The sequence below is a fragment of the Chrysemys picta genome, chromosome 6, assembly GCF_011386835.1.
Source record: "Chrysemys picta bellii isolate R12L10 chromosome 6, ASM1138683v2, whole genome shotgun sequence".
Classification (NCBI taxonomy): domain Eukaryota; kingdom Metazoa; phylum Chordata; order Testudines; family Emydidae; genus Chrysemys; species Chrysemys picta.
The window spans coordinates 21,548,988-21,564,106 of record NC_088796.1 but is presented as its reverse complement, the minus strand read 5'-3'; the positions used below and the strand labels follow the sequence as shown (position 1 = coordinate 21,564,106).

The 15,119-nt window shown below is 40.4% G+C and overlaps 1 protein-coding gene across 2 annotated transcripts in view; it reads right to left on the bottom strand.

The window, feature by feature from the left end:
• Positions 1-15,119, bottom strand: part of MALT1 (MALT1 paracaspase) — a 74,257-nt gene that overhangs the window by 15,661 nt on the left and 43,477 nt on the right. For both annotated transcript variants that reach the window (XM_024101322.3, XM_005303875.5), the window contains one exon: positions 357-534. In XM_024101322.3, the coding sequence (XP_023957090.2) occupies positions 357-534 (178 nt within the window). The remainder of the gene's footprint in view (positions 1-356; positions 535-15,119) is intronic.

Genomic DNA, 15,119 nt, shown 5'->3' with positions numbered 1-15,119 from the left:
ATTCTCTCCAACCTCCATCCACCTAATTACTTACAAAAACATTTATAGCATGAAGTTCCACGTATGGTTCTAGCTTCCTCCCTATTCCCTGGAGGCAGCTGATTATTTGGTTTTGGTTTGTTTTTTTGTTTGGCTGGGTTTTGTTTGTTTTTTGTTTTTTTAAGTATGCTCCCCACTTCTCCAATAGTAATTTGCTGTTGCTGTGCGAAAGCTAAAGAAAATAGGAGTTTCACACTTTGTGTCTGAAAGTAATGAGATCTGTAGTCACTCTAGCCTTCTTCACCCTCCCACGAAAAGGAAACTGATTAATCCACAGTTACAATTTACAGTAAGCATTTCAAGACTAGAAATCCTACCTTTTTCTACACATATCCAGTAAAAACACATTGAGCCCAGTCTCTTTTTCCTGCATCAGTTTGAGTATATTCTGCACGCACAAACAGTTTGCAGACCGATAGGGATTTGGGGCATCAATCGGAACCATGAAACTGTTCCCATAGTTTTCATAGCCATGGCCAGCATAATATAATAAACCTGTAAGGAAAAAGCAGAAATGATTATATGGTATACGCACACATTGAAAAGCCATCACTGACTGCACTGGGGCCAGAATTTTACCCATTACATCTACAGTATGTGTTTGGGAGAAATTAAACATTTTTGCTAATCCAAGTAGAGTTTTCAATTATTATCATCAATGATTGGGCAGAAAGCCAAAATAAAAATAGGCAATTATCAACCCTACTATGTGCAAACATAACATGAAGAGTTTGGGTAAGTAAAATTGTTTTAACACAAGACAGTAGGTACTTATGAAATAACATTGCTTTAGATTAACAATGTACTAGGGAAATATGATCTAGATGAAATTACTATAAGGTGGATGTACATCTGGTTTAAAAACAATACTCGAAGAGTACAGTAGAACCTCATTAGTACAAACTCCTAGGGATGAAGGTTGTTCTTAACTCTGAAACGTTCGTAACTCTGAACAAAACATTATGGTTGTTCTTTCAAAAGTTTACAACAGAACATTGGCTTAATACAGCTTTGAAACTTCACTGCAGAAGAAAAATGGTGTTTTTAACCATCTTAAATTTAAATGAAACAAGCACAGAAACAGTTTCTTTACCTTATCAAGTCATCTTTAAAAAAAAACAAAACAAACAAAAAAAACAACCACTTTCCCACTTTTTTTTTTTTTTTTTTTTTAGTAGTTTATGTTTAACACAGCATTGTACTATACATTATTTGTGGGGTTTTTCGTTTTTGTTTTGGCCTCTTTTGCCTGATTGTGTACTTCCAGTTCCAAATGAGGCCTGTGGTTGATTGGTCAGTTTGTAACTGAGGTTCTACTGTACTTATCAATGTCAAACTGGGAGGATATATCTAGTGGGGTACCAGAGGGGGTCAGTCCTGTGTCCGATACTATTCAATATTTTCATTAATGATTTAGGCAATAGAGTGGAGAATATATTTAGAAAATATGCAGACACCAAACTGGGAGGGGTCATAAGAATTTTGGAGGACAGAAGTAGAATTCAAAATGATCTTGACAAATTAGAGAACTGCTCTGAAATCAACAAAATGAAATTCAATAAAGACAAGTGTAAATTACTACAAGTAGAAAGGAAAAAAAAATCAAATACACAACTACAAAATGGGGAATAACTAGCTAGGTCACAGTAATGGTGAAAAAGATCTGGGGGTTGGGGTTGTAGTGATTCACAAATTGTGAATGGTGAACAATATATGATTCAGCTGTGAAAAAGCTTCATATTAACAGATGTGTCATACATAAGATCTGGGAGGTAATTGTCCCACTCCACTAGGCACTGGTGCCTCAGTTGGAGTACTGCATCCAATTCTGTGTGCCATACTTTAGGAAAGATGTGGACAAACTGAATTGAGTCTAGAGAAGAGCAACAGAAATGGCAAAAGGTTTAGAAAACCTGATCTATGCGAAAAAGTTAAAAAACGGAGCATGTTAAGTCTTGAGAAAAAACAACCAATTGGGGACCTGATAGTCTTCAAATGTGTCAAGGGCTTATTTAAAGAAGACTGTGATCTATTATTCTCCACGTCCATGAAAGATTGGAGGAGAAGTACTCGGCTTAATATGCAGCAAGGGAGATTTAGGTTAGATATTAGGAAAAACTTTCTAACTATAAGGTTAGTTAAGGTCTGGAATAGGTTTCCAGAGGCGGCTATGGAATTACCTTTATTCGAGGTTTTTGAGAACAGGTTGGACAAATATCTGTTAGGGATAATTTAGGTTTACTTGGTCCAGCTTCAGCGCAGAGGGCTGGACTTGATGACTTCTATGATTCTGTCATTCTACTGACTAGTATAAACAAGATGCCCTTGAAGTCTGAATATAACCATTTGTAAAAATCCATTTAGCAACTACAATTACGGCCTGTTGTGAGAATATAGTGCATAAGTTCTCAAAACTTCATTGTACCATGACCTCCTTCTGACAACAAAAATGACTACATGACCCCAGGAGAGGGACCGAAGCCTGAGCCCACCCGAGCCTAATCACCCCGAGGGCAGGGGAGTGTTGGGATGGGGGAAGAGGGTATCAAAGCTGAAGCTCAAGGGCTGCAGCCCCAAGCAGGGATCCTTTAACTGAGCCCTGCCACCCAGAGCTGAAGCCCTCAGGCTTCAGCTTAGGCCCCAGGCAGTGGGGCTCAGACTTCAGCCCCAGACCCCAGCAAGTCTAACAGCAGCCCTGGTGACCCCATTAAAACAGGGTCATGACATACTTTGGGGTCCCGACCCACAGTTTGAGAACCACTGATCTATACAAAGGGTTAAATTGTACATAGGTGAGTGAGCAGCTGTACTAACTTGTATAATCAGCTCCTGCATATGCACAGCTGCATATCTGTGAGTAAGTTCAGATTTCATATTACACTGAAAGGGATAATACCGAATTATATAGCTAAAAGTTACAAACATATTTAACGTTAAAGGGATACTGTCAACTTCAAAAGACACATTTGTCTGAAAACTTTCCCCCACTACTATCATGAGTAACCAAAATTACTCTAACTAAACGATTAGAGAAGACGTATTTCTATTTTTCCAGCTTGCTTACTCTTTGCATTTGGCATTACTTTGTGTATTGTCATTTTCATTGTTTCCACCATATAGCCAGCTTCTCCATTTGTATTTGTGAGGTTTTTTAAATGCAGCAAGGAGAGAGAAATATTTTGAAGTTTTTTTCTAAACAATTGTTACATCATAAAAATTGGCAGGACACAGGATTAGGTATCTATTATTAAACTATTTTAACTCTTTTTAAAACAGATCTGGTCACTAAGTTTGTTTACAGGTTCAGAATCCATGACTGGTGGGTGGGTGGGTGTCTCTCTCTCTCTCTCTCCTGGATAATTAACAAAAAAACCTTTTTTTCAAGTTAAAGTCTTACTAGACTGGTTAGGGTAACACCTTAAAATAATTTTTGAATCAAACCTGTCATAAATATGCACTTATAGTACTTTAAGTCTTCAAAATATTCTATAAACATTTAACAGAAAATTTTACTACACAGTTAAGTATTTTCTTACTGCAAAAGGTTAACTTTAGCCCAAACCTTAGATTTAGCCTATTATGTATACAAATACTTGATATCTTGCCTTGATAAGACAACCAGTTAAATCAAATTTGCAATAAAACTATCTAATCTCAGTATCAAAGACAAAAATTATGACTGTGAATATGATTTCTGCCTCTTGTAAATTTTTATGGTATATTAATTCTTTATATAACTCACAGGCTTATATAATGTCGGAATTTCCCCATTGCCTCTTCCTGGTATTCCTTAACTTCTCTATTGCAGGATCTGGTTTTAAAAAGAACTTTAGTCAGCAGTACACTCTAGTTGCCAAGCCAGATCCTGAGTTGCTGAAAGTTATTATCAGTCAATTGAAGAGTTATGACAATATATGCCAGCTATGGATCTTCCTCAAAGCCCCTATGACTGGGGCTCTATACAAATAAAATAAATGAATGGAATTATGAAGCACCCAGCACCATAAGATTTTCACATTCTGAGTGCTCAAATAGCATAAGTACATTTAAAACACTGAAATCACCTATATCAAAGTCAGCTTTTATATTTGGATAGCTAGATGTACATTTTAGTTATTGTAATAAAAGAAAAGCAACTTCAACTCAACTACAGTCCTTTGTGTTTCAGAAATACCATGATATTGACCTGGCACTTCTAAGCTAAACCAACAATTTCAATTCTTTATAAGCTTCCAAATCATTAACAACCACAGAGAGACCTTGAAAGTTGCTATATGTAATGAGCACAGCTCACAACTCAATGGAAAACTGTAAACCTAGATTCAGAGAAAAGATAAGTGCACAGAAAGCAAATACAATCCAATTTAGAGCCTAAAAACTGTTTAAACGCCACTTGAATTGTGATGCCATTCAAACCTGGCAGAAGCTCAGAGACTCACAATAGCATCACTTGATTAAAAAGGTACAATTCTAAAGTGTTTACAGTTGATATAACATCTAGTTAAAACAATTTACAATATAAATTAAATTAAAAGTAAGACAATGATAAGATTCCCGTGGTTACAGCTGACTGGTGACTTTTGAGAAGTTAGAAAGCAACTTGTGCGCCAAGCATCTGCTTAATAGGCAATTTGGGCATGATCCTAAAGTACCTCATTCAAAGCATGCTGTATTCAAAGGGATCCTTTAAAATGCTTTGGATCTGACCCTAAATTAGTAAGACTATTTATTTATCCAGGTCTAAATATGCAATAATGTACCTAGCGATCCACTCACCCCAAACCAGAAAACAACAACCGCTGAAATACAAGTTAAAACAGCCCATGTGTCTAACAAACAGTCTCAGAGTCAAACCCCCTTAAAAATAATGTTGCCGCAGACTTTTCTGCCCTATTGTATCCATCTAGTACCACTGTTATAGTGGCCAAACCATTCCACAGCTTACACAACCCATGCCTGTAAGCAGAAGAAAACAGCTTTAGTAATGACCTTTGGTAGTCACCCAACAACACTAAGAGCATATCATATGTAACTGGGGATGGAAACAATACAGCATTTCATCCCTCAACTCTAAATAGCCTCCCAGGGTCAAGACATATTTTACTTCAATATTGAAAATACTACTACTGTCATACAGACACACTCCTGAGCCTAATCAACTTCCTAATCAGATACCAGTTCAGGATGCCTTCACATTTTACTTACCCCCATTCATTAGCCTATTGACTTCACTGGGACTGAAGCACATGCTTAGATGCTTTCCTGAATAGGGATGTTTTCCTGAATCATGGCCTTACATTGTTTACTCACCTGAACTCATAATTATTCTCCTTTGTCTAGCCAATGTTACCAGTGATTTAGAAGCACCTTCTCACAGTCCGCCCATTCCTACCCAAGACCAAATGGAAAGCTGAAAAAATTTCCTTGTAGAACAACCCATGGAAGTAGCTATTGTGCAATATAGGGCATGGCTACACTTGCAGATGTGGAGAGGTTTGAGTTAAACCAGCCTTCGTAGAGTGCAGTAGGGAAAGCGCTGTAGTCTGTCCACACTGACATCTGACAGCACACTGGTGTGGCCCCATTAGCAGCTCTTACAACGGCCACAGAGAGCAGTGCATTGTGGTAGCTATCCCAGCATGCAAGTGGCTGCAATGTGCTTTTCAAATGGGGGTGGGGTGGGGTGGGAGTGTGACAGGGAGTGTGTTGTGTATATGTGGGGGGAGAGAGAGTGGGTTTTGGGGGGGCTGAGAGCATGTCAGCATGCTGTCTTGTAAGTTCATACAGCAGCAGACCTCCCCCTTCCCCCCGCCTCTCTCTCACAGACAGCATTCCACAGTAACGGTTGCTTTGTCTCAGAGCAGATAAGCAGCCGGCGGTCAAACGGAGATTTCAAAGGGCATATCCAAAACAATGACAAGAGTGGCCACTTGACTTAAGGGGATTATGGGACGTTTCCGGAGGCTGATCAGAGTGCAGTAATGCAACACTTTGTTCACACTGACGCTGGGGCGCTCCAGTGGGGGCGCATCAACGTTATTCTACTCTCTGAGATGGCGTACCAGGAGCGCTGTAGCCGTGGAGTCAGAGCACTCCACATGCCTTGCCAATGTGGACGGGTAGTGAGCTAGTGCGCCCGTGGCTCCTTTAATTCGCTGTAACTCGCAAGTGTAGCCAAGCCCATAAATCACAATTCTTGGCATCTACTCATCTAGGTTCAATTCAATATAAAAGAATCTTTAATAGATTTTTCTGGACACCAGCTAGATTACAAGCATCAATCCCTACAAACGTGAGCACTTGCCTATTTCACATTCTCTGGTAACTGAAAAGTTATCACCTCCCCCACCAAACCCACAAGAAATTCAGAGCCTGGATGGAAGGTGGGAAGAGAAGATCCAGGAAGTTTTTGGAAAGTGTAGGGGACAATTTCCTGGTGCAAGTGCTGGAGGAACCAACTAGGGGCAGAGCTCTTCTAGACCTGCTGCTCACAAACAGGGAAGAATTAGTAGGGGAAGCAAAAGTGGATGGGAACCTGGGAGGCAGTGACCATGAGATGGTTGAGTTCAGGATCCTGACACAAGAAAGAAAGGAGAGCAATAGAATACGGACCCTGGACTTCAGAAAAATGGACTCTGACTCCCTCAGGGAACTGATGGGCAGGATCCCCTGGGAGAATAACATGAGGGGGAAAGGAGTCCAGGAGAGCTGGCTGTATTTTAAAGAATCCTTATTGAGGTTGCAGGAAAAAAACCATCCTGATGTGTAGAAAGAATAGTAAATATGACAGGCAACCACCTTGGCTTAACAGTGAAATCCTTGCTGATCTTAAACACAAAAAAGAAGCTTACAAGTGGAAGATTGGACAAATGACCAGGGAGAAGTATAAAAATATAGCTCAGGCATGCAGGAGTGAAATCAGGAAAGCCAAATCACACTTGGAGTTGCAGCTAGCAAGAGATGTTAAGAGTAACAAGAAGGGTTTCTTCAGGTATGTTAACAACAAGAAGAAAGTCAAGGAAAGTGTGGGCCCCCTACTGAATGAGGGAGGCAACCTAGTGACAGAGGATGTGGAAAAAGCTAATGTACTCGATGCTTTTTTTGCCTCTGTCTTCACAAACAAGGTCAGCTCCCAGACTGCTGCACTGGGCAGCACAGTATGGGGAGAAGGTGACCAGCCCTCTGTGGAGAAAGAAGTGGTTCAGGACTACTTAGAAAAACTGGACAAGCACAAGTTCATGGGGCCGGATGCGCTGCATTGGAGGGTGCTAAAGGAGTTGGTGGATGTGATTGCAGAGCCATTGGCAATTATCTTTGAAAACTCATGGCGATCGGGGGAGGTCACGGATGACTGGAAAAAGGCTAATGTAGTGCCCATCTTTAAAAAAGGGAAGGAGAAAAATCCGGGGAACTACAGCCCAGTCAGCCTCACCTCAGTCCCTGGAAAAATCATGGAGCAGCTCCTCAAGGAATCAATTCTGAAGCACTTAGAGGAAAGTGATCAGAAACAGTCAGCATGGATTCACCAAGGGCAAGTCATGCCTGACTAACCTAATTGCCTTCTATGAGGAGATAACTGGGTCTGTGGATGAGGGGAAAGCAGTGGATGGGTTATTCCTGAGCTTTAGCAAAGCTTTTGATACGGTCTCCCACAGTATTCTTGCCAGCAAGTTAAAGTAGAATGGGCTGGATGAATGGACTATAAGGTGGATAAAAAGCTGGCTAGATCGTCGGGCTCAATAGGTAGTGATCAATGGCTCCATGTCTAGTTGGGAGCCGGTATCAAGCAGAGTGCCCCAACGGTCGGTTTTGTTCAAAATCTTCATTAATGATCTGGAGGATGGCGTGGACTGCACCCTCAGCAAGTTTGCAGATGACACTAAACTGGGAGGTGTGGTAGATATGCTGGAGGGTAGGGATCGGATACAGAGGGACCTAGACAAATTAGAGGATTGGGCCAAAAGAAACCTGATGAGGTTCAACAAGGACAAGTGCAAAGTCCTGCACTTAGGACAGAAGAATCCCATGCACTGCTACAGACTAGGGACCGAATGGCTAAGCAGCAGTTCTGCAGAAAAGGACCTAGGGGTTACAGTGGACGAGAAGCTGGATACAAGTCAACAGTGTGCCCTTGTTGCCAAGAAGGCTAACGGCATTTTGGGCTGTATAAGTAGGGGCATTGCCAGCAGATCGAGGGACGTGATCGTTCCCCTCTATTCAACATTGGTGAGGCCTCATCTGGAGTTCTGTGTCCAGTTTTGGGCCCCACACTACAAGAAGGATGTGGAAAAATTGGAAAGAGTCCAGCGGAGGGCAACAAAAATCATTAGGGAGCTGGAGCACATGACTTATGAGGAGAGGCTGAGGGAACTGGGATTGTTTAGTCTACAGAAGAGAAGAATGAGGGGGGGGTTGATAGCTACTTTCAATTACCTAAAAGGGGGTTCCAAAGAGGATGGATCTAGACTGTTCTCAGTGGTACCAGATGACAGAACAAGGAGTAATGGTCTCAAGTTGCAGTGGGGGAGGTTTAGGTTGGATATTAGGGAAAACGTTTTCACTAGGACGGTGGTGAAACACTGGAATGGGTTACCTAGGGAGGTGGTGGAATCTCCTTCCTTAGAGGTTTTTAAGATCAGGCTTCACAAAGCCCTGGCCGGGATGATTTAGTTGGGAATTGGTCCTGCTTTGAGCAGGGGGTTGGACTAGATGATCTCCTGAGGTCCTTTCCAACCCTGATATTCTGTGATTCTAAGATACAGGAGGTTTCAGCCTTCATTAGCTTGAAGAGTAATGGACCACATCAGTCTTAGAGAGTATAAGACCACATCTGGCATTCAACCTTTGATCTTCCACTTGAATTAACACATCAGAACGATGAAATGATCTCTGCTGCAACACACTAACTTAGCTATTTAAAAGATTTTTTTTTAACTATGCAAATGAACATACTAGAGTGAATAATTCAGTTGTGGCTGTGCATGCGTACATATCAAAACCACAACAGAATAACTGTTGCGTAGGTGTAATTTTAAGTAAAATTCATTCTCTTGTGATTGTTTTAAATACACAGAAGTATTTTACTCAAGAGTGGGATACAAATAAACTTATGTCTAAATTAATGCCTTCCTTGTTTTAGCTAGTTATATCATTCTGCAAATGCTCTCCCTGTATATGGCTGGTACCCTATTGCTAAACTATCTAGTTTAGTAACTGATCACCAATCATAGGCATTATCTACAAACTGGCTTCTAAGGCAGAACTTAAAACCACTTGATTATGTTTGTTTGCTCAATAGACTTGGCCAGTTTATTTTGAATGGTCCTATTTTAACAAATCACTATTACGTATACGCTAGTTGAAATGCTGGAAATTGAATGCTTGACATTGCTTTTACAATGAAGGTGAACACCTGGATACTTGTTGCAGCATGTGTGTCTCCAATTATATTCCTGCTTTAAGGATCACAGGGTCAATGTAAAAAGATTAGGGGCCAAATTCTGCTCTTATTTACATCAGAGTACATGAAGAGTATCTTCACTGATGTCAATGAAGTCAGAGAGAAAGAGATCAGAATGAGTCCCTAGGTTTATGAAGTTTCTTCACTTTGCTCCATTAGAGAGCTGGTATCAATTACCAGTCATGGTAGAAAGGTTTGAAATAACTGAAGAGTTAGCATTTAATTTGTACTACTTAGCCATAACCTGGATGCCATATGGTATTAAAACATATTTACCCAACTTTCAGCACGTAAATAATCCCAGTGAAGTCAGTGCTTACAACAGCCACTGATAAGACAGTATTAACATCTTGGTCCTTGGTATTTCTGGGCCAAATTTAGGCCCTATTCTGTTTAAAGGCAGTCAGCCATTTATTAATATTGTACAAATCATCATTAACATGGGCTTGTATTCTAACCCTGACACAGAACAAGACAGAGCTCTTTATGTAGATTAATCCTGCCAAGAACTGGAGCGATCAGTACTAAAGGAGGGGTGACAGGATCACAGATTTTAAAATGGTAACTGGATTTCTTTCCTGTCATGGGATAAGTAACTGGGTTAAGGATATCTGATGAGCAGCCAGCAAAAGTATTTAAGATGCAATGGTCACAAACAGTTATTGTACTAACATCAGGATCAGAAGTGAAGTTCAGCACAGAAATCAACATTTTAAGTGATCTCCAGAGTTTTTACTAAGAAAACAGCCAGATTACTTTCAATCTTTAAAATTTATGCTGTTACATCTCTCATCTCATTTATATATGATGAGCACAATAATTCTGCATTGCATTTAATATCAAATATATTGAGGAACTAAAGTACCAGGACCACCATCACCAATTTGTTTATCAGTTCTATTTTTAGGGAACAGTATTTGAAATGCCACATTCCTGGCAGCAAATACTAATTACACAATGTCATGGTAAATATCATGAATATCTGAAACAAGGTCTAAATGGGGGTAGCAGCTGTGCCTCTTATGTTTGGAGCTGTGCCCACTAACATGCAATAAATCACCAGCAATTTATACCCTGACAGCATATTTTATATTGCTTCTGAGACACTAATAGTCACTATCCAGAATGATCATTTAAATGATAAAGTAATTTATGAATGTTTAATGCTAAATTTTACTGGGAGAGGCCATGCTTGGCTTTCACAGATATCAGCTAGGTGGAAAAACAAAGGTTAAACTATATAAATGCACTTTGCAAATGCTCTCACATGGAGCCAGTATGAACTACTTCAAAGCCTCTGGTCACTTATTTTTTTAAATTCATGTGAACAGCTAAGGTAAACAGAGAGCCTTAAACAGAATAGGAGTCCATAGCTCCCCCCAACACACAAGAAACAACATAAGTGGCAAATGGAAGTCATACCATCAGAAAGTCTAGTGAACTTTACAGTCATAATAGATTTCCATATGATTGTGAGTCTTTGTTCTGATATATAAATGGTGAAAGATATTTTGAATGTCAGGTCAGCCAGTCCTACATGCATCAAGCATCAGGTATCACATGAGTGTAAAAGCCACACAAAGAAATAACTTCATGTGGGCCTGGCACCTATTTGAGTAAAATACCAGATTAAGCAATTTCGTGGCTGAATTTAGGTAGGGGTGGAACTCTAGAGCCATTTGTATATGACACAAGTTTAGCATTCTAGCCTCTGTCCTAAATCCTTATTTTAAAAGTAATGTACACAAAAACAGCTTTTTAAAAAAATCAAATCTAGCTAGTCAGCAACAGACCTCTCTTCACACTCTGCATCAGATAATTCAGGGTGGCCTGCTCCCTAATAAAGCAGTAAAGTTTTGTCTGAATTGATCTATTCCACTTCCAAGATAGCAGAGACAGTGACTCAACTTCCCCCTTCAAGATGAGACTTAGGAAAGACAGATCCATTTTCCATGGCACACTCTCTTGAGAAAATTGTTGATACATTTTGCCAATATAGCTCAATCACAGTACTGAGCAATGACTCACTTGTAAGGCAAGTTTTTAATGACAAAAAACTCCACCAGAAACTAGCATACAGTTAATTTGTGACTTAAATCATAAACCTGTCCAGGGGGAAAGGGGAAGTTTAAGCTCAATGTGACACCAGATGTGCAATATTCATCCTGTAAACTAGTTTGCACATCCATAAATTTGTCAATATCTAGGGGATATCATAATAAATTTAAACTTATTAAAGTTAGCCCTGTGTTGCAAAGTACACTTTTATCTCAATCCTGAAATAGCTTATAGTTGCCATTTTCTAACTTATTTCTCCCTGTCATTAACCACATATTGAGCTCCTGACACAATATGTGAAGATATATGAAGGAGCAAATCCTGCAGTATTTATTCAGGGAGAGGTTCCAACAGAGGTGTTCACTAACAGTTCTGTTTGAGTTCTGCCAGAATTGGGACTGTGATGGGTTCGGTCACAGAGACCCCTTGAGACTGTCACCCGACGTGCTGAAATGACCTCTGAGCCCGTCTTCCCTGCCAGCTTGGGACTCCAGAACCCTGCCTTGTTGAGCAGACACTAGCCTGCTGAAACACAGACCCAGGTCTGCTCCACGCCCCCAAAGCTGCAGACTTTAACCAAAAACTGTTCAACAGTTTACTTGCCTCCAGCACCCAGACGCTCAGCTCCCAATGGGATCCAAGCCCCAAATAAATCCGTTTTACTCTGAATAAGCTGATACAGGATAAACTCATAAATTGTCCGCCCTCTACAACACTGATAGAGAGATATGCACAGCTGTTTGCTCCCCCAGGTATTAATCACTTACTCTGGGTTCATTAATAAACAGAAGTATAAAAAGTAGGATTGGAGTGGTTTCAAGTAACAGACAGAACAACGTAAGTCACTAAAGCAAAATAAAGCAAAAACACTCAAGTCTAAGCCTAAGAAACCGATTACAGATAAAATCTCACCCTCAGAGATGTTCCAATAAGCTTCTTTCACAGACTAGACTCCTTCCTAATCTGGGCCCAATCCTTTCCCCTCGTACAGTCTTTGTTAGTTCCAACAGACATCTTAGGTGGAAAGCAGGGGTGTTCTCATGACTGGCAGTCCCATTTGTTCTGTCCCCCCCCTCCCTTGTATAGCTTTGGCACAAGGCAGGAATCTTTTGTCTCTCTGGATCCCCACCCCTCCTTCTAAATGGAAAACTACCAGATTTAAGATGGATTTCGTTACCTGGTGACATGGTCACATGTCACTGTAAGACCTCATTCTTCATTACCCACAGGTTGGCCCACATGTACACAGGAAGGCTTGCAGGTAAATAAACCATCCACAACCAATTGTCCTAGTCAATGGAACCATCAAGATTCTAAACCACCATTAATGGCCCACACTTTGCATAATTACAATAGGACCTCAGAGTTATACTTCATATTTCTAGCTTCAGATACAAGAATGATACATACATACAAATAGGAGGAATATATTCAGTAGGTTATAACCTTTGTTACTATACCTTACAAGAGACCTTTCACATAAAGATATGCTTATGAGTGTGAATATGATGTAACTGGAATATTTCCATAAAACATTGAGTGCAACATCACAGGGACCTTCGGATTTAACACTATTTGATGAACCTTTGGCCACTTGACGTTGCAGACAAGCAACAGCATCAGAAGTTCATAGCATTTCTTTCACTAGAGTTCCCAGCTTCTTTCTCTACTAAAGGTAGACTTATAAGGGGGTAGGTTTAGCGGATAAAATAAAAAAAGAACAAGTTAAAAATCACTTAGAAAAGTTAGATGCCTGCAAGTCACCCGGGCCTGATGAAATGCATCCTAGAATACTCAAGGAGCTAATAGAGGAGGTATCTGAGCCTCTAGCTATTATCTTTGGAAAGTCATGGGAGACGGGAGAGATTCCAGAAGACTGGAAAAGGGCAAATATAGTGCCCATCTATAAAAAGGGAAATAAAAACAACCCAGGAAACTACAGACCAGTTAGTTTAACTTCTGTGCCAGGGAAGATAATGGAGCAAGTAATTAAGGAAATCATCTGCAAACACTTGGAAGGTGGTAAGGTGATAGGGAACAGCCAGCATGGATTTGTGAAGAACAAATCATGTCAAACCAATCTGATAGCTTTCTTTGATAGGATAACGAGCCTTGTGGATAAGGGTGAAGCGGTGGATGTGGTATACCTAGACTTTAGTAAGGCATTTGATATGGTCTCGCATGATATTCTTATCGATAAACTAGGCAAATACAATTTAGATGGGGCTACTATAAGGTGGGTGCATAACTGGCTGGATAACCGTACTCAGAGAGTTGTTATTAATGGTTCCCAATCCTGCTGGAAAGGCGTAACGAGTGGGGTACCGCAGGGGTCTGTTTTGGGACCGGCTCTGTTCAATATCTTCATCAACGACTTAGATATTGGCATAGAAAGTACGCTTATTAAGTTTGCGGATGATACCAAACTGGGAGGGATTGCAACTACTTTGGAGGACAGGGTCATAATTCAAAATGATCTGGACAAATTGGAGAAATGGTCTGAGGTAAACAGGATGAAGTTTAACAAAGACAAATGCAAAGTGCTCCACTTAGGAAGGAAAAATCAATTTCACACATACAGAATGGGAAAAGACTGTCTAGGTAGGAGTACGGCAGAAAGGGATCTAGGGGTTATAGTGGACCACAAGCTAAATATGAGTCAACAGTGTGATGCTGTTGCAAAAAAAGCAAACATGATTCTGGGATGTATTAACAGGTGTGTTGTGAGCAAGACACGAGAAGTCATTCTTCCGCTCTACTCTGCTCTGGTTAGGCCTCAGCTGGAGTATTGTGTCCAGTTCTGGGCGCCGCATTTTAAAAAAGATGTGGAGAAATTGGAAAGGGTCCAAAGAAGAGCAACAAGAATGATTAAAGGTCTTGAGAACATGACCTATGAAGGAAGGCTGAAAGAATTGGGTTTGTTTAGTTTGGAAAAGAGAAGACTGAGAGGGGACATGATAGCAGTTTACAGGTATCTAAAAGGGTGTCATAAGGAGGAGGGAGAGAACTTGTTCACCTTAGCCTCTAAGGATAGAACCAGAAACAATGGGTTTAAACTGCAGCAAGGGAGGTCTAGGTTGGACATTAGGAAAAAGTTCCTAACTGTCAGGGTGGTTAAACACTGGAACAAATTGCCTAGGGAGGTTGTGGAATCTCCGTCTCTGGAGATATTTAAGAGTAGGTTAGATAAATGTCTATCAGGGATGGTCTAGACAGTATTTGGTCCTGCCATGCGGGCAGGGGACTGGACTCGATGACCTCTCGAGGTCCCTTCCAGTCCTATAATCTATGAATCTATAAAGACAAACAAATTTAGTTAGAGTCTTTTTTGTTTCTTCACGATGTATACAGAAGGCCTAAAATAGTGGTGTTACCGTTTTTTAAAAGCTTTCTCAGCTTGTTTTTCAATATTAGAAATTCAGGTTTGTCTACCCTTCCCCCCATAGAGAATTACTGCGGAACTAGCAGGACAATATCACAAGTACCAAGGAAGTGAAAACCACCACAACTGGGGAGGGAGGGAAAAATTTTATCGTCTATTTGACCTAAAAGCTTGACAAAG